The sequence below is a fragment of the Gallus gallus genome, chromosome 2 (assembly GCF_016699485.2).
Source record: "Gallus gallus isolate bGalGal1 chromosome 2, bGalGal1.mat.broiler.GRCg7b, whole genome shotgun sequence".
Classification (NCBI taxonomy): Eukaryota; Metazoa; Chordata; class Aves; order Galliformes; family Phasianidae; genus Gallus; species Gallus gallus.
This window is the reverse complement of record NC_052533.1, coordinates 987,617-1,007,565: the sequence shown is the minus strand read 5'-3', so window position 1 is coordinate 1,007,565 and position 19,949 is coordinate 987,617. Positions and strand designations below refer to the sequence as shown.

Here is a 19,949-nt window from a genome sequence, read left to right as displayed (position 1 = left end):
CAATTACAGGCCACGGTTGTCACGGAGGATTCTGGGACATCTCAGAGTCCCCAGACCCCTCCTGTGGGGCTGCCGTCTGGCCTCTGCTTTCCGGCTCTGTACCGAGAACCAGTATCCAGTCAGTGAAGGAAACACTGAAGAGAACCGGCCCCAAAATGGAGCCCTGCAGAACCCCCAAGGACTGCCATCAGTACATGTACCCCTACATGGGCTGCGTTCACCCATTGCACTGTGTCCATGGCTGGCTGTGTGCTGGGCACTGTGTCTGAAAGGTTCCTATGAGCAATGGTGGGGAGGCACTGCTGAGACAGAAGAGGATGACATCAGCTCTTGGGAGTGAAGGTTATGATTCCGTCCCCCCACCCAAACCCCGCACCCGCTGGGGTCTGCTTGGAAGCTTTTTGTTACCACGGTTCTGGACCTCCACCTCAGGGCTCAAGGGGCTCAAGGTCATCACTGCTGCTGAAGACAGAGGTCAACAATCTCTGTGTGCACTACAAAGGAGAGGTGACCATAATGTAATGGGCTGATGTAACCTCTGGTCCTCTCTTTATTCTTCACCTATTTAAATACACACTTATCGTTCTGCCCAACAGCACTGGACAGCTTCACATCTAATTGGGCTTTGGTCGTGTCCAATTTTTCCCTGCAATGTTGAGCAGCATCTCAGTGTTTCTCCCATATCAGCCGGTCCCACTCCCAGTAGCCAGCCACTTTCTTTTTCTGCCTAACCTCTAGAAGGAGATCCCAGCTTAGCTGAAGGCACAGCTTTTGCTTTACCAACTAAACTGTCCTCATGCCAGCCCACGGGGCCTTGCACCACTCCCATTTCCACCGTTCCCCACCCAACATGGGCAGAGGCATCGAGCAGCAGCGTGGTGCTGGGCTGCCTGCAGGGAGAAGGAGGGCAGAGCCCAGGGCTGTGCAGTGCTGGGGCTGCAGCCCGGCCCTGCACTGTGCTGCCCTGCAGGTGCTCTGAGCCAGGGAGTGCCCGGCCCCATCTGCAGACACACTGTGTGAGGCACAGAGTGCGCAAACAGCCACATCCTGTAACTGCACTCAGCTCCAGGAAGTGCAGATATTGAAACTAAGAGCGAAGGGAAGCAGACAGCCTCAGTTCTTGCACCAAGGGCAGCTCCCTCTCCCACACAACAGCTGTCTCAGAAAGCCTGAATGCCCAACAGCCATGCATGCCATCTCTCCCAGAGCCCTTCTGTGGGACAGACGTTCAGCCTCTGCTCCCCCACTCTGTACATATACCCAGGGCAGCCCCACTCCAGGTGCAGAATGCAGCTCTAGATCCCATTCTCCTTCGGGAGGGAGGCCTGGCCCTCCCATCGCTCAGCGTCTCTCTGCAAGGCCTCTAACCCTGACAGAGTCAGCAGCTCATGGCAGTGTAGTGTTACCCACAACCTTTCTTACTGTACCTCAGTGACAGAATCCAAGTCATGAAGAGAACTTTGAAGAGAATTGGCCCTGACATGGAGCCCTGTGGAACCCCCCATGACTGCCACCAGCACAGTGCACCCCTGTCTTCATTCTGGAGCCCAGGTCTTCACCCACAGCACTGTGTACGTGTGTAGCTGTGTGCTGAATGTTTTATCGTGAAGATTCTCCCAGAACTATGCTGCCCATTCTGCTGCTGCCTTTGAGCTGGGGATCTCCCATATCACCTGCACACATGCCAGGTGAGGCCAAAGGTCCCACAAACGCACTTCCCGTAAGTGTACTCCATTCCAAGCAGTGCCGATAACACATCTAAGAGCAAAGGCTGCTGGAGGACCTCAGCTCTCGCACCAAGGGCAGCTCCTTCTCACATCCCCATTATCCTCCAGAACAGCCTGCATGCCCACAGCCACACGCACCAGCCCTCCACCTCCCATCCCCCGGAGGCACAGCCAGACCTGGGCCGCATCCCGACTGCACCGTGTGTGCGACCACCTCCTCCCAGCACTGCTCAGCACAGCAGAACCCAGGGCACAGATGGATGCTCCTCCATACAGCAAGGCTTAGTGTTTATTGACAGATCCTTCAGTCCCATCACCACACACCGTGCCCCACATCGCCCCATAGAGACAGCTTGAGCAGCACAACAGAGGAGATGTCTGCTCTGGGACCAACCCCTTGCTACCTACAGGATAGTGCAATACTTTTCACGGAATGTCCGTGTGTCTTCCTCCAGCATTTCTCGTGTGTAACGCGGAGCGCTGCGATTCTTCTCTACCATGACATCAATCATGCTGATGAGCTTTGCAACCTGCCCATCCCTTGCCTCTCCTGTGGCTGTGTTGCTGAAAGCAATGTACCGATTTCCACACTTTGCCGCCAGCTCAATGAGGTATGGGCTCCCTTCTATGAAACTCTTCAGATCTGCTGGATCCTTCAGCTGTTCTGCTCGGGTGAATAACAGGATTGTGTACTTGTCTGCTTTAGTATGGAAAATCTTGGTCACCCACTCAGCCACCTCCTGCTCTTCCTTAGTGATTCGGCCCAGCTGCATCACGAACACGATGGCATGGACCCCTCCATAGAAGTACTGAAAGGCATTCTTAATCTTTTCAGCTGTTTTCATGTTGGCTTCCCTTGTATCAAATAGGCCGGGCGTGTCGACAACTTCAATTGGTCTTCCACGAAAGCTGCTTTCACATTTTGAGTAGCTTTGGGTTACTGCATGTGCTGACACTGTTGATTCAAATTCACTCTTCCCTAGGATGGTGTTCCCTGTCGCACTCTTCCCACTTCCCGTCTTGCCCACGAGGATGATGCTCAGCTTGGATCCTGGGGAACAACCACAGACATGTGTGAGCCCCGCGGTGCTGGGACAGCCCCTGCTTGCCACGCTCCAGCTCCCATGTGGAGGTGCTGGGGCTGCAATGAAAGGTGTCCCTGAGCCACAGCTGTGACTGCGGGGACGGGACGGGGCACAGGCTGGAGCCGGCTGCCAGCAGGCACACAGGGCTCGCTTGTCCCCACCCACCCTCAGCCTTGCTCTCTGTGGTTCTCAGAGTGGGGAGATGGGAGGCAGCCTCAGGATACACAAAACCATGCAACAAGAAACACACTCACCTTTGCTTTGGATTCCTGCCATTGGGAGAGCACTCACACACACACCGGGAGCCTGGAAGGAGAGCAGTTTTAAGTGAGAATGGCACAAACCTCCCCTGCTTCCCTCCCTGTGCTAATGAAGACAATACAGATGATCTCTGGGGACTCAGATCAGTCCCACAGCCGTGTGTGCATGGAGAAAGCCAAACATCTAAATGTCATCAGAATTACCCATCTCCATTGACTTTCACTTTGTCATTGGAAAGAAATATTGGCTGGCCCTTATCCATGGAAATCAGAACCCACTCCTTGAAAGCAGATTCTGCATCCTTGGAATTTCTTCCCGTAGTGGCAGCAGAGCTGCAGGCAACTCACCAAACAGCGCTGCGCTGTGTCCCCAGGTCTGACTGCTGCACTCTGCTGTTCCTGCTCTCCTCCTGCACAGCAGTGCTGGGGTTGGAAACACTGTGCAGCTCAGCAGCGCTTTTAGAGGCAGCGTCAGGAGGAGGGCAGTGCTGCCATCGCACATCAGCGGTGCTCCACAATTGGCCACATCTGAACTGTCCCACTTCGGAGACACCGCCCAATGTGCCAAAGCCACATCCGGCCTGGTCTTGTGCACTGCCAGGGATGGGGCATCAGCAGATCTACTGGGAAACTTGATTTATGGCCTCACCACACCTGCCCTATTTACATTAAAGCCATTCACCTTTGTACTATCCGTGCATTCTGGGATAAAGGAAGCCTTGTTGTGCCGTGCAGTGCTGCAGCCCTGGTACAGGGACCCAGAAGCTGAGGGGTCTCCTTGGAGACCTCCATCTCCCGGACATGAGCCTAGGCACCAGCACCCAACCACACTGCCATCCCATTTTTATGAACAGCCACTTTGTGGGACCTTTGGCCCACAGCTCCGTCTGTACTGTGATGGCACTGCTGTGGCAGCGGCATTTCCAGGTCACAGCCTGCCCTGGGTGGGGGCTTGGAGCATCACTGCACTCCTCCTGGGTGCCTTGAGAATGGTGGGATCACAGAATGTCCCAGGTTGTAAGGGACCCCTGGCTCCCCACTGGACAAGCCAGACCCAAATCCTATGTGTGAGATCAGTGTCCCAGCACTCAGGCAGCTTGGGCCCGTGGCTGCTGCTCTGGAGAGCTGTGCCATGCCCATCCCCCTCTGGGGCACAGCCTTTCCCTCAGCCCCACCCGACCCTCCCCTGACAGCTCCATGCCATTCGCTATGACACTGTTGCTGTCACAGAGAGCAGAGCTCAGTGTTGCCCCTCTGCTGCCTTTGAGGTGTGTCTGCTCCTCTAGACAGCAAGGCTCAGTATTTATAATAGTACTCATTAAGCTGTTCAAAAGTCACTCTCAGCTTTTTTGTAATGTGGGGTTATTGAATGTAGTGCCACCTTTGATTCAAACGTCTCCTCCCCTAGGATGGTGTTCAGTGTTGCACTCTTCCCACTCCCAGTCTTGCCCACAAGGATGATGCTCAGCTGGGACCCTGCGGAACAACCACAGATGTGTGTGAGCCCCTCGGTGCCGGGACAGCCCCTGCTCGCCACGCGCCGGCTCCCAGGAGGAGGTGCCCAGGGCTGCAAGGAAAGGTGTCCCTGAGCCACCGCTGTGCCTGCAGGGACAAGAAGGGGCACGGGCTGGAGCCGGCTGCCAGCAGGCACACAGGGCTCACTCAGCTCCTCTTGGCCCTATCCCCTGTCTCAGCTCTCCCTAAGGGAAACAGCTTATGCCCAGCAGGAAGCAAAGCCCAGAAAGAAGACTTTGATCAAGGAGCCCTGTGGAAAAAGGACACAAAGCCCCACGGCTGGACAGAAATAAGCACAGCACGGCTCCCACCGCCTCCTTCCCCACACCATGGGGGAGCAGCCATGGACAGTGGCTGCTGGAGCAGCTCCTCTCTGGGTTGGGGACCGGAAAGCTGTACATGTGAACTCACAGCCCCAGGATCTGCTCCAGCTTCACCCCAGCACCAACAACATGCTGTGGGCAGTGCAGCTCCCCCGCCCCTGTAGTGGTCCTCAGGTTCATCCCTAAGGGTGCCCAGGGCTGTCCAGCTCCAGGCTTCCTAAATGCCTGCAACCAGAGCTCTTCTGATGGCAGAAACAGAAAGTGAAAGCGATCTCACAGCTCCCTGAGGCCCAGGACAGCACGGTAAACAAAAGGCCAGGCTGAACTGCTCTACTTCCGAGAATTCGCTGCCCCATCCGCCCTCACCCTTTCTCTGTGCAGCTCGCAGGGCAGGGAGATGGGAGGCAGCCTCAGAATTCACACAACTATGCAGCAGATGAGACACTCACCTTTGCTTTGGATTCCTGCCATTGGGAGTGCACTCGCACGGGGAGCCTGAAAGGTGACAGAAATTTGAAGTGGAAGTGGCACAAACCTCCCCTGCTTCCCTCCCTGTGCTAATGAAGGCGATACAGATGATCTCTAGGGACTCAGGTCATTCCCACAGCCGTGTGTGAATGGAGAAAGCCCAATGTCATCAGAATTACCCATCTCCATTGACTTCATCTTTGGAAAGAAATATTGGCTGGCCCTTATCCATGGAAATCAGAACCCACTCCTTGAAAGCAGATTCTGCATCCTTGGAATTTCTTCCCATAGTGGCAGCAAAACTGCAGACAACTCACCAAACAGCGCTGCGCTGTGTCCCCAGGTCTGCCTGCTGCACTCGTGCTGTTCCTGCTCTCCTCCTGCACAGCAGTGCCGAGGGTGGAACTGCTGTGCCGCTCAGCAGTGCATTTATAGGCAGCGTCAGGAGGAGGGCAGTGCTGCCATCGCACATCAGCGGTGCTCCACAATTGGCCACATCTGAGCTGTCCCACTGTGGGGTCACCGCCCACTGTCCCAAAGCCACATCCAGCCTGGTCTTGGGCCCTGCCAGGGATGGGGCATCTGCAGATCTACTGGGAAACTTGATTTATGGCCTCACTACCCTTCTCTTAAAGAATTTCTTCGTGATACCTAATCTGAAGCTGGCCTCTTCTACATTCAAGGCATTCACATTGGCCTCCTCTGCTCTGGGCCATGCAAACACAGGGTCCTCCGCTCTCCAAACACCCCTTGCCCTGCACACCCTTCCCCATCTGCACAACCCTCCTTTCAAAACTCTCTAACAGCTCCATGTCTTGCTTAAATAATTCCATTTAATCTGCTCATGTACTATCAAAGCACCAACTCTAAGGGGGAGCAAGGTGCTAATCAAACGCTTCTCCACCTTGAAAGCCTTTATTAAAAGCCCATATACCACAGTCTAACTTTTCACACAGCAGCACCCAACCTGCACCCCGTGCTCGAGGTCAGTCTCCAGCACAGAGCAGAGGGGACGGTCCCTTCTCTCACCAGCACTGCTGGGCCTGCTGCACCCCAGGGGATGGGGCCCTTTAATCTGCGGGGCACTGCAGGCTCACATCCACCGGGATGCCCAAGAGCCCCCAGAGCCCTTCTGTGGGGCTGCAGTCTGGCCTCTGCTACCCCAGACTGTACGTATACCCACGGCAGCTCCATCCCAGGTGCAGAATGCAGCTCTTACTCCTGTTCACCTCCATGATGTTGGGCATTGCCTGGCCTTCCCATTGCTCAGGGTCTCTCTGCAAGGCCTCTCCACCCCTGACAGAGTCAGCAGCTCATGGCAGTGTAGTGTCATCTACAGCCTTCCTTACTGCACCTTAGTGACAGCATCCAAGTCATGTAGAGAACATACTGAAGACAATTACTGAGACAATTAGTCCTGACATGGAGCCCTGTGGAACCCCCCATGACTGCCACCAGCACAGTGCACCCCTGTCCCAGATCCTGGAGCCCAGGTCTTCACCCACAGCACTGTGTACGTGTGTAGCTGTGTGCTGAATGTTTTATCCTGACTATTCTTCCAGGACTCTGCTGCCCATTCTGCTGCTGCCTTTGAGCTGGGGATCTCCCACATCTCCTGCACACATGCCACGTGAGGCCAAAGGTCCCACAAACGCACTTCCTGAAAGTGTACTCCATTCCAAGCAGTGCCGATAACACATCTAAGAGCAAAGGCTGCTGGAGAACATCAACCCTTGCACCAAGGGCAGCTCCCCTTCCCACATCCCCACCGTCCTCCAGAGCAACCTGCATGCCCACAGCCACACGCACCAGCCCTCCACCTCCCATCCCCCGGAGGCACAGCCAGACCTGGGCCGCGTCCCGACTGCACCGTGTGTGCGACCACCTCCTCCCAGCACTGCTCAGCCCAGCAGAACCCAGGGCACAGATGGATGCTCCTCCAGACAGCAAGGCTCAGTGTTTATTGACAGATCCTTCAGTCCCAACACACACCGTGCTGCACCTCACCCCATAGAGACAGCAGGAAAGGCACGGCAGAGGAGATGTCTTCTCTGGGACCGACCCTTTGCTGCCTACAGGATGGTACAAAAGTTCTCAAGGAATTTCCATTTGTCTTCCTCCAGCATTTCCTGTGTGTAATGTGGAGCTCCACGATTCTTCTCTGCCATTGCATCAATCATGTTGATGAGCTTTGCAGCCTGCCCATCCCTCGTCTCTCCGGTGTCTCTGTTGCTAAATGCAGTATACCGATTTCCACACTTTGCTGCCAGCCTCTTGAGGTGTGGTCTCCCTTCTATGAATCCCTTCAGATCTTCTGGATCATCCAGCTGTTCTGCCTGGGTGAATACCAGGATTGTGTATTTCTCTGCTTTAGTATCAAAAATGTCAGCCACCCACTCAGCCACTTCCTCTGCTTCCTTAGTGATCCGCATCACCATGATGATGGCATGGAACCCTGAAGAGAGGACCTCAAGGCTATTCTTAATGTTTTCAGCAACATTAGTATTGCCTTCTCTTGTAACAAAAAGCCCAGGAGTGTCGACAACAACGACTGGTCTTCCATGGAAGTCACTGTCAACTATATTGAAGCATCTTGTTACTGGATGTGCTGATGAACCAGATAGCATTGAATTTCTTCTAAGGATGGTGTTCCCTGTTGCACTTTTCCCACTCCCCGTCTTGCCCACCAGCAGTATCCTCAGTTCGGATCCTGGGGAACAACCACAGACATGTGTGAGCCCCGCGGAGCCGGGACAGCCCCGCTCGCCACGCGCCGGCTCCCAGGCGGAGGTGCCCAGGGCTGCAAGGAAAGGTGTCCCCTGAGCCACAGCTGTGCCTGCGGGGATGGGACGGGGCATGGGCTGGAGCCGGCTGCCAGCAGGCACACAGGGCTCGCTCAGCCCAATCCGCTCTCAACCTCGCTCTGTGCGGCTCTAAGAGTGGGGAGATGGGAGGCAGCCTCAGGATACGCACAACGATGCAACAAAAAACACACTCACCTTTGCTTTGGATTCCTGCCATTGAGAGAGCACTCACACTCACACGAGGTGCCTGGAAGGAGAGCGGTTTTAAGTGAGAATGGCACAAACCTCCCCTGCTTCCCTCCCTGTGCTAATGAAGACAATACAGATGATCTCTGGGGACTCAGGTCAGTCCGACAGTCGTGTGTGCATGGAGAAAGCCCAATGTCATCAGAATTACCCATCTCCATTGACTTCATCTTTGGAAAGAAATATTGGCTGGCCCTTATCCATGGAAATCAGAACCCACTCCTTGAAAGCAGATTCTGCATCCTTGGAATTTCTTCCCGTAGTGGCAGCAGAGCTACAGGCAACTCACCAAACAGCGCTGCGCTGTGTCCCCAGGTCTGACTGCTGCACTCTGCTGTTCCTGCTCTCCTCCTGCACAGCAGTGCCGGGGCTGGAACCGCTGTGCAGCTCAGCAGCGCTTTTAGAGGCAGCGTCGGGAGGAGGGCAGTGCTGCCATCGCACATCAGCGGTGCTCCACAATTGGCCACATCTGAGCTGTCCCACTGTGGGGTCACCGCCCACTGTCCCAGAGCCACATCCAGCCTGGACTTGGGCACTGCCAGGGATGGGGCATCGGCAGCTATTCCGGGAACCTTTAATGCCTCACTACCCTTGTCTTAAGGAATTTCTAAATGATACCTACTCTAAACATGCCTTCTTTTACATTCAAGCCATTCACCTTTGTCCTGTTGGTACACTCTGGGATAAAGGAAGCACTGTTGTGCCATGCAGTGCCACAGCCCTGGCAGAAGGTCCCAGAGGCTGTGGGGTCTCCTCCTTATGGACCTCCAGCTCCCAGACATGAGGCTGGGCCCCCTGCTCTGGGTGTCCCTGTGGAGGCAGGGAGACCAAATCCCACCATCCCCAAGACACAGGTCACTTGGGGCCGCAGACAGCTCTGCAGACTGCCCACTCCATCCCCACCCATCAGTCCCCCATCGCCTGCTGCCCAGGGCTGTGTCCCTTTGGCTGTGGAACCTCTCCAAGGACAGAGACCCCACCGCCGCATAGGGCAGCCAGTGCGGTGCTCACCCACCTGCACAAATGGGAAAGGGATTGGTGATGTTTCCTTCTCATTTCTTGTGCTTCAAGTCATGCCCATTGCCTCAGCTCCTTCTTCTTCAGACCAGCTGTGGCCCCGAGGAAGATGTGGATGTGCTCTGGTGACTGTGGGTCATGTTTGGCAGGCCTTGTCCTGAGGCGCAGAGCTGTGCAGCTCCCTGCAGACCTCGCCCTGGGGACTCATTGCTGGCCCTGGGGACACTGGACCGGCCCTGGGGATGCATCTCTGTGAGGACACATGAAGGCATGGGCTACTGCATGTCAAGGACAGCGTCTGTGCAGATCCCTGCCCAGGGCTGAGAATGGGGGCATTTCTCCTGACGCATGGGTGGACACCCAGGTGTAGTGGAATTCCAGGGTCACAGCCTGAACCAATGGGTGGGCTACATGAGTGTGTGGGTGCCTGGAGCTGGGGGGATGGTCTGGAGCCACCCCTTCTGTCTCTGCAATACTTCCTGTGCAGTCTGAATCTGCGCAGGTCCCCCTCTTTGCCCCCACCTTTCTCTCCGGCGGCGCGATGGTACGAACGGGGGAGGGACACATTCCTCAGCTCGTCCCTCTCTCCACACTGTTACCGGGAGGGGTGAGTCAATTCCTTTTTGATATCTTTTGCTCGAGTGCCTATTTCTCAAATAAAGGCTCTGTCATTGCCATCACTTGTTCTACACTCAGGAAAAGCCCAGTGCCCATTGCACTGCTGCTATCCTCAGCTGTGAGCAGTGGGGAGCGGCCCCAGCGCCCCGAGCCACAGCCTGCACTTTCAATACTGCACTGCCCAGAGTTGAGAGCATTTACAGGAAATGCCTCTCTGTGGGACCTTTGGACCACGGCTTACAGTCTGGATTGGGATGGCACCACAGTGGAAGTGGCATTGCCAGGGCACAGCCTGCCCATACTGGGGGCATGGAGCATCCCTGCACTCCTCCCGGGTGCCACACTGTGAGGCACAAGGTCCACAAACAATTCCCATAAATGCACTCAGCTCCACAAAGTGCAGATGTTGAAACTAACAGCTAAGGGAGGCAGAGAGCTGTGGTGCTTGCACCAAGGGCAGCTCCCCCTCTCGCACAACAACTATCCCCAGAACAGCCTTGAACACCTCATGGTCATGCATGCCATCTCTCTGCATCCCATCCCTACAAACCCCATTTAAGAGAAGGGTGCATTGAGGACTACATGGGGAGGTACAGAGTGGGCAGGGAAAGAAGGGCATTTTTCAACTCTAAACCATACAGGAGAGATCTCCAGAATGCTGGCAGTTCTTCCTGTCATTGCGGTGATTTGCATGGTTTTCCTTTTCTGGTGAGAGATACAAATCCCACCATTCCACAATCCACAAATCACTCAGCCCGTGGAGCTGCAGGCACACCTCCATCCCTGCGCATGGGTTTCCCAGCACCCACTGCCCAGGGCTGTGTCCCTTTGGCTGTGGAACCTCTCCAGGGACGGAGACCCCACCGCCACGCTGGGTGGTCCTCATGCAGCCCCATCTGAAGTACTGTGTCCAGCTCAAGGAAATGGAGCTGTTGGAGAGGGTCCAAAGGAGGCCACAAAGATGCCCCAAGGGCTGGAGCTCCTCTCTTGTGAAGACAGGCTGAGGGAGCTGGGGGTGTTCAGCCTGGGGAAGAGAAGGCTGCAGGGAGACCTCACTGTGCTCATCCGGTACCTGAAGAGATCTTATAAACTGGAGGAGGGCTGACTTTTTACATAGGCAGATAGTGATAGGGCAAGGGGGAATGGTTTTAAACTAAAGAGGAGAGATTTATATTCGATGTCAAGGGGGAATTTTTCACTGAGAGGGATGCCCCAACCCTGGAGGCGCTCACGGCCAGGCTGGACGGGGCCCTGAGCACCTGAGCTGGTGCTTGATTTTGGGGCAAGCAATCCTGCCCACAGCACAGGGAATTGAACCAGATGGTCTTTGAGGTGCCTTCCAACCCAACCATTCTGTGATCTATGATTCTGTGAGCACTCTGAAGGAGCTTGGCTGTGCTCAAAGACAACTCTTACGATTGGCTTGTGGAGTAGTGCTCTTTATTGTAGCAATAGATAACAGATTCTCTTGAATTGCCAGTGATAACTACACAGTCTGCAGAGCAGAAACAAATATCAAGGATATGAATAACACGGGCAACTGTGAATGCATTAAACTACGATATAACTCGATAGTTTCCTGAAGGAAGCACTAGCTGTAACCAAGCATGCAAATCTTACACAACAGGCATCCATATGCAGGGAGAAGAGAGACTCAGCCTATCAACTGCTCCTGGAAGTCAGCGTTGATCTCCCAACTTGTCTGCAATGGTATCTCCCCCAAAATTCCTTCTCTCTTGTGCTATTTGGACATTAGGAATTACTACTTTTCTGAAAGAGTGGTCAGGCGTTGGAATGGGCTGCCAGGGAGGTGGTGGAGTCACCAACTCTGGAGGTGTTTGAGGTTTGTTTAGACGTTGTGTTGAGGGACATGGTTTAGTGGGAACTATCGGTGATTGGTGGACAGTTGGACTGGGTGACCCTGTAGGTCTTTTCCAACCTTGGTGATTCAGTGATTCTCTAATTTTTATACATTTCCTTACTTTCAGATGGAGTGGTACTAATCCTTCCTCTCTCTATTGCAACTGGTGTGACAGAAAATTGAGAAACTGCCAACTTGGGATGACTGCAATGCAGTTTCCCAGTTCCACAATACCACCAAGCTCCCATCCCTACAATCTTATCACAGAGCCGGGATGCAGAGTTTTACACCGCACTCCACATCTGTGCTGTACCTCTTGGGGCTGGCCTATCAAGTTCCCCCCGGTGCTGCTAACAATCTACACTTTGCAGGTCTTAACGCTGCTTGCGGGACCATCATGGAACAGACTCTGCATATTCACTCCATTCCACCGTGGAGGTTTCTTCAACCCTTTTCGTCCCTTAAGAGGGGAATATCCCAGTAGGTTATTTCCACTAATTACTCCACATAATCCATCCCGTCACTACAGTCACTCAAGCTTCTACATATCTAGAAGGAAATGAGGAGATCACAAGCAATCTTGTTGAGAACTAGAGCTCAAGGGAGTTGTTGGCTGCGAGGTGATTAGCTCATAATCATAGTGTTTAGCGGGATAGTGTTATCAGTTCTGAGCAAGGCCTTGGACGTAAGGGCCAGCCCATCACAGAATGCTGAGGGCAGGAGGGAGCACACTGCGACACCCTCATCACCCCACAGAGGCAGCAGGAATGGCACAACAGGTGAGATTTCTGCTCTTTGACTGAACCTTTGATGATTATTGGATAGAACAACGATTTAAAAAAAAGTTCCAAAAACCTTTATCCAGCATTTCTCGCGTGTAACACGGAGCATTGTGATTGTTCTCTACCATGTCGTCAATCATTTGGATGAGCTCTGCAACCTGCCGATCCTTTGCCTCTCTCGTGGCTTTGTTGTTGAAAGCGATGTACCGATTTCCACACTTTGCTACCAAACCTTTGAGGAATTGGCTTCCTTCTATGAAACCTTTCAGACCACTTGGATCCTCCAGCTCGTCTGCTCGGGTGAATAACAGGATGGTGTACCTCTCTCCGTCAGTATGGAAAATCTTGGTCACCCACTCAGCCACTTGCATCATTTCTTGAGTGATCTGGCCCAGCCGCATCACCAGGAGGATGGCATGGACACCTTCATTCAGGCATCGAAGACCATCCTTAATCTTATTAGCTGTTCCTCTGCTGAAATCCGTATTGTCAAAAACACCAGGAGTGTCAACAACAACAATTGTTCTTCCATGGATGCAGCTTTTATCTTCCTTGTACTCTTGGGTTACCCCACTTGCTGCACATCCAGTGTTAAACGTGTTCTTTCCAAGGATGGTGTTCCCTGTCGAACTCTTCCCATTCCCCGTCTTGCCCACCAGCAGTATCCTCAGTGGGGATCCTGGGGAACAACCAGAGATGTGTGTGAGCCTCGCAGTGGAGATGCCCAGGGCCACAGGGAAAGGTGTCCCTGAGCCACTGCTGTGTGCCTGCGGGGACAGGACAGGGCCTGGGCTGGAGCCGGCTGCCAGTAGGCAAAAAGAGCTTGCTTGGCCTCATCTGTATTACCCTCACTCTTTGCAGCATGGGAGTCCACGACATCCCCTGAAAACCCACACACTGTGTACATGAGGTTGCACGAGAGCGCAAGCCCACTGTACTTTCCCCAGCACTGCAGCAAATGCTGGAAATGAGAAGCCTGACAGTGCTACAGCTGCCTGTGCACAGTGGGCAAAGTGCTTACCTTTGCTCACACATTCTGCTCTCCAACTGGGTGCCTGAAAGAAGAGAGAGAGATTTGAAGTGAGATTGGTACAAATCTCCCCCGCTTCCCTCACCCCTGCTAACTTCTCCGAGCTCAGCAGTGCATAGTAGAGGCAATGTCAGACAGAAGGGATTGCTGTGACCTGTATCTCATGTGCTGTATGGGTACCAGAGCCCTGTCACAGGAACCCAGAGGCTGTTGGTTCTCCTCCTTGGGGATTTCCAACCTGCATGGATTTGGGGCTGGGCACCCTGCTCTGGATGGCCCTGCTGGGGCAGCATTGCACACAGCAACAAGAGGTACACGGAGCCCCATTTAATGGAAGAGAATGTGGAGGATCATATGGGGAGGTGCAGAGCTGGCAGGGAAAGAAGAGAGCTCTTCAACTCCATATCATACAGAAGAAGCTTCCTGAATTCTGGCATAATCCTTCCTGCCAGTGCTGTGATTTTCATATTTTTCTTAGGTGATGAGAGAAATGAATCCCACAGTCCCACCATCCCCAAACCACAGGTCACTTGGGGCTGCAGGCACCTCTCAGACCACCCGCTCCATCCCCACCCAGGGGATCCCCCGCCCCATCACCTGCTGCCCAGGGCTGTGTCCCTTTGGCTGTGGAACCTTTCCAGGGACAGAGATCCCACGGCCATGCTGGGCAGCCAGTGAGGTGCTCACCCACCCGCACAGATGGGAAAGGGATCAGTGATGTTTCCCACAGAGTTCCTGTGCTTCCACTTGTGCCCACTGTCTCCTGTGCTGGCTCTGGGCACCATTCAGTCCTCACCAGCTCTTTGCACACCCACACAGGACATCCAAGTCCTCTTCTCCAGAGGGTCACAGAATCTCCCAAAGAGGGAGGGACCTACAATGATCACAGACAGCAACTCCTGGCTCCACAAAGCTCCACTCAAATCTACACCGTACATCTGAGAGCAGTGTTCCAACACTCCCTGATCTGTGGCAGCTCGGGGCCATGTGCATGGCCCTGGAGAGCTGTGCCATGCCCAATGTTCTCTGGGGTAGAGCCTTTCCCTCACCCCCACACAACCCTCCCCTGACACAGCTCCATGCCGTTCCCTCTGCAGAGCCCTTCTGTAGGGCTGCCATACGGCCTCTGCTCCCCCAGTCTGTACTGAGAACCCATATCCAGCCACTTAAGGGAGCACTGAAGAGAACCGTCCCCAAAATGGAGCCCTGCGGAACCCCTAAGGACTGCCACCAGCACATCTACCCCCATGCCCCAACCCCATGAGCCCAACCCATCAGCCCAGCACTCACCCACTGCACTGTGTCTGTGTCCAGCTGTGTGCCAGGCACTTTGTCTGAAAGGTTCATGTGAGCAACAGTAGGGAGGCACTGCTGAAATCCAAGATTATATCTAGAGGCTCCCCTTGGTCTACTTGGTGAGTGAGATGTCCCAAGGGAGATGAAGCTGGCAGAGAGGTGAGCTGGCAGACCCATCTCACCAGCTGTCAGGTGAAAAGAAGGCTCCTCGAGCAGCGAGCTCCAGCCCAGCACCAGGTGTGGGGCTTTGCACCCCAAGAACTGCAGGAGCAACCAGTGCAGTGTGCACATTCTGCAGGTGCCTTGGAGCTGGGGAGCTTCCATTCCTGCCTACAGACATGCGGGGGCTGCCAGCATGGGGCAAAGGTCCTACAAACATGCCATTCCCATAGGTACACTCAGGGCTGCTAATAAAACTAAGAGCAAAGGCGGGCATAGAGCACCTCACCTCTCGCACCATGGGCAGCTCCCCCTCCCATCAAGGACTTGCCACATCCCTACACCACATCAGGGCCACGGCTGATGGCCCCAAGGGGACGGTGCTGTACATAGGGCTGTCCACATGGCTTTCTCTGCCAGCTGCTCTTACCCACTAAGGAGCGAGGCCTTGTGCCCACACACAGCTCAGCACCAAGCTCCACGCGACCCAGCATGGGGCAGCCAGCACTGGGACCAGGTTCCAACCACATCGGGTGTGTGACCATCTCCTCCCAGCACTGCCCAGAAGAACAGAAACCAAGGCCTCAGCAGGCACTCCACCAGACAGCAAGGCTCAGCGTGTATTGAGAGCTCCTTCAGGCCCACCACCAATATAAAATGCCCTGCATTGCCCCATGAAGGCAGCAGGAACAGCATGGTTGTGGAGATGTCTCCTCTCAGATAGAACCCTTGCTGCTTACAGGATGGTACAAACCTGTCCAGGAGATTTCTCTTTATGTTTCTCCAGCATTTCTCGCGTGTAACGCGGAGCATCACAATTCTGCTCTACCATGGCATCAATCATTTCAATGAGCTTTGCAACCTGCCGATCCCTCGCCTCCCCGGTGGCTGTGTTGCTGAAAGCGATGTACCGATTTCCACACTTTGCTGCCAGCCCCATCAGGTATTTGCTGTCTCCGATTAAACCCTTCAGATCTTCGGGCTTCTGTAGATCTTCTGCTCGGGTGAATAATAGGATTGTGTACCTCAGTGCTTCAGTAAGGAAAATCTTGGTCACCCACTCAGCCACTTGCTCACATTCTTCAGTAACTTGCCCCAGCTGCATCACCAGGATGATGGCATGGACCCCTCCGTAGAGATCCCGAAGGGCATTTCCAATCTTTTCAGCTGTTTCTTGTACAGTGACTACTCTAGTGTTAAAAAGACCAGGAGTGTCGACAACAACAATTCGTCTTCCATGGAAGTCACTCTCAGCTTTTTCGAAATCTGGAGTTATTGAATGTAGTGCAACCTTCGATTCAAATGCCTTCTTCCCAAGGATGGTGTTCCCTGTTGCACTCTTCCCACTCCCCGTCTTGCCCACCAGCAGTATCCTCAGTTCGGATCCTGGGGAACAACCACAGACATGTGTGAGCCCTGCAGTGCCGGGACAGCCCCTGCTCGCCACACACCGGCTCCCAGGCGGAGGTGCCCAGGGCTGCAAGGAAAGGTGTCCCCGAGCCACCGCTGTGCCTGTGGGGACGGGATGGGATGGGGCACAGGCTGGAGCCGGCTGCCAGCAGGCACACAGGGCTCTCTCAGCTCCTCTTGACCCTATCCCCTCTCTCAGCTCTTCCTCAGGAAAACAGCTCACGCCCAGCAGGAAGCAAAGCCCAGAAAGAAGACTTTGATCAAGGAGCCCTGTGGAAAAAGGACACAAAGCCCCGCGGCTGGACAGAAGTGAGCACAGCACGGCTCCCACCGCCACCTTCCCCACACCATGGGGGAGCAGCCATGGACAGTGGCTGCTGGAGCAGCTCTTCTCTGGGTTGGGGACCGGAAAGCGGTACATGTGAACTCACAGCCCCAGGATCTGCTCCAGCTTCACCCCAGCACCAACAACATGCTGTGGGCAGTGCAGCTTCCCCGCCCCTGTAGTGGTCCTCAGATTCATCCCTAAGGGTGCCCAGGGCTGTCCAGCTCCAGGCTTCCTAAATGCCTGCAACCAGAGCTCTTCTGATGGCAGAAACAGAAAGTGAAAGCGATCTCACAGCTCCCTGAGGCCCAGGACAGCACGGTAAACAAAAGCCCAGGCTGAACTGCTCTACTTCCGAGAATTCGCTGCCCCATCCGCCCTCACCCTTTCTCTGTGCAGCTCGCAGGGCAGGGAGATGGGAGGCAGCCTCAGAATTCACACAACTATGCAGCAGATGAGACACTCACCTTTGCTTTGGATTCCTGCCATTGGGAGTGCACTCGCACGGGGAGCCTGAAAGGTGACAGAAATGTTAAGTGAAAGTGGCACAAACCTCCCCTGCTTCCCTCCCTGTGCTAATGAAGGCGATACAGATGATCTCTGGGGACTCAGGTCAGCCCGACAGCCATGTGTGAATGGAGAAAGACCAGTGTCATCAGAATTACCCATCTCCACTGACTTTCTCTTCGTCTTTGGAAAGAAATATTGGCTGGCCCTTATCCATGGAAGTCAGAACCCACTCCTTGAAAGCAGATTCTGCATCCTTGGAATTTCTTCCCGTAGTGGCAGCAGAGCTGCAGGCAACTCACCAAACAGCGCTGCGCTGTGTCCCCACGTCTGCCTGCTGCACTCTGCTGGAACACTGCCGAGGGTGGAACTGCTGTGCCGCTCAGCAGTGCATTTATAGGCAGCGTCAGGAGGAGGGCAGTGCTGCCATCGCACATCAGCGGTGCTCCACAGTTGGCCACATCTGAGCTGTCCCACTGTGGGGTCACCGCCCACTGTGCCAAAGCCACATCCAGCCTGGTCTTGGGCACTGCCAGGGATTGGGCGTCAGCAGATCTACTGGGAAACTTGATTTATGGCCTCACTACCCTTCTCTTAAAGAATTTCTTCGTGATACCTAATCTGAAGCTGGCCTCTTCTACATTCAAGGCATTCACATCGGCCTCCTCTGCTCTGGGCCATACAAACACGGGGTCCTCCGCTCTCCTCACACCCCTTGCCCTGCACACCCTTCCCCATCTGCACAGCCCTCCTTTCAAAACTCTCTAACAGCTCCATGTCTTGCTTAAATAATTCCATTTAATCTGCTCATGTACTATCAAAGCACCAACTCTAAGGGGGAACAAGGTGCTAATCAAACGCTTCTCCACCTTGAAAGCCTTTATTAAAAGCCCATATACCACAGTCTAACTTTTCACACAGCAGCACCCAACCTGCACCCCGTGCTCGAGGTCAGTCTCCAGCACAGAGCAGAGGGGACGGTCCCTTCTCTCACCAGCACTGCTGGGCCTGCTGCACCCCAGGGGATGGGGCCCTTTAATCTGCAGGGCACTACAGGCTCACATCCACCAGGATGCCCAAGAGCCCCCAGAGCCCTCTGTGGGGCTGCAGTCTGGCCTCTGCTACCCCAGACTGTACGTATACCCACGGCAGCTCCATCCCAGGTGCAGAATGCAGCTCTTACTCCTGTTCACCTCCATGATGTTGGGCATTGCCTGGCCTTCCCATTGCTCAGGGTCTCTCTGCAAGGCCTCTCCACCCCTGACAGAGTCAGCAGCTCATGGCAGTGTAGTGTCATCTACAGCCTTCCTTACTGCACCTTAGTGACAGCACCCAAGTCATGTAGAGAACATACTGAAGACAATTACTGAGACAATTAGTCCTGACATGGAGCCCTGTGGAACCCCCCATGACTGCCACCAGCACAGTGCACCCCTGTCCCAGATCCTGGAGCCCAGGTCATCACCCACAGCACTGTGTACGTGTGTAGCTGTGTGCTGAATATTTTATTCTGACTATTCTTCCAGGACTCTGCTGCCCATTCTGCTGCTGCCTTTGAGCTGGGGATCTCCCATATCACCTGCACACATGCCAGGTGAGGCCGAAGGTCCCACAAACGCACTTCCCGTAAGTGTACTCCATTCCAAGCAGTGCCGATAACACATCTAAGAGCAAAGGTTGCTGGAGAACATCAACCCTTGCACCAAGGGCAGCTCCTTCTCATATCCACATTATCCTCCAGAACAGCCTACGTGCCCACAGCCACACGCACCAGCCATCCACCTCCCATCCCCCGGAGGCACAGCCGGCACTGGCACCACATACACAGCCAAGTTTAGGTTGTCTTGTCGGCATCAATCAATTTTCCCCAAAAAAACCACACATTTAAAATACAAATATGCTTAGAGGAAAGAGAATTGGATAGTGTGTGTGATAGCAAGGGTCTAATTCAGTTGGCAGAAGTAGAAATTGAGCATCAGTTTCCTCGCTGGGCAGTGCTGGTACAGCAGGTTCAAAGTATGATCACCAAAGTATTAACATGTTGTGGCTGATGTAATCCTCATGTTGTTCTTTATTATAACATTGGTTCCAGTCTGCTATCTCAAAAAACATCTGGAAGAAATTTCCTAAAAGAAAAACATATTTCTGGGGGAGAGCAATAGGGGAACAGACACAGCTTCTGCAAAGGTGTCCATGCCCATTGTGGTATCACAACAAGCAGCCTTGTTCATAGAATCATAGGATGGCTTGGGTTGCAAAGGAGCACAGTGCTCATCCAGTTCCAACCCCCTGCTATGTGCAGGGTCGCCAACCAGCAGCCCAGGCTGCCCAGAGCCACATCCAGCCTGGCCTTGAATGCCTGCAGGGATGGGGCATCCACAGCCTCCTTGGGCAACCTGTTCAGTGCGTCACCGCCCTCTGGGTGAAAAACTTCCTCCTCATATCCAACCTAAACCTGCCCTGTCTCAGTTGAAAACCATTCCCCCTTGTCTTATCACTATAGACCCCCATAAACA

At 54.1% G+C, this 19,949-nt stretch overlaps 2 protein-coding genes across 6 annotated transcripts in view; both read right to left on the bottom strand.

Moving 5' to 3' along the window:
- Positions 1 to 1,998: 1,998 nt before the first annotated feature.
- Positions 1,999 to 19,949, bottom strand: part of GIMAP7L5 (GTPase IMAP family member 7-like 5) — a 598,436-nt gene continuing 580,485 nt past the window's right edge. The window contains 5 exon segments of one of the 5 annotated variants that reach the window (NM_001396077.1): positions 11,492 to 13,385; positions 13,728 to 13,761; positions 15,946 to 16,577; positions 17,394 to 17,439; positions 17,736 to 17,802. In NM_001396077.1, the coding sequence (NP_001383006.1) occupies positions 12,739 to 13,385; positions 13,728 to 13,761; positions 15,946 to 16,577; positions 17,394 to 17,415 (1,335 nt within the window). In that variant the 5' untranslated portion in view covers positions 17,416 to 17,439; positions 17,736 to 17,802 and the 3' untranslated portion in view covers positions 11,492 to 12,738. 5 annotated transcript variants of the gene reach the window in all.
- GIMAP7L2 (GTPase IMAP family member 7-like 2) lies at positions 7,317 to 8,850 on the bottom strand. Its single transcript, XM_025147400.3, has 3 exons — positions 8,718 to 8,850; positions 8,378 to 8,429; positions 7,317 to 8,088 (listed from the first exon to the last, which is right to left on the bottom strand). Exons 2-3 carry the CDS (start codon positions 8,397 to 8,399, stop codon positions 7,451 to 7,453), a joined length of 660 nt encoding a protein of 219 aa, XP_025003168.2. The 5' UTR covers positions 8,400 to 8,429; positions 8,718 to 8,850; the 3' UTR covers positions 7,317 to 7,450.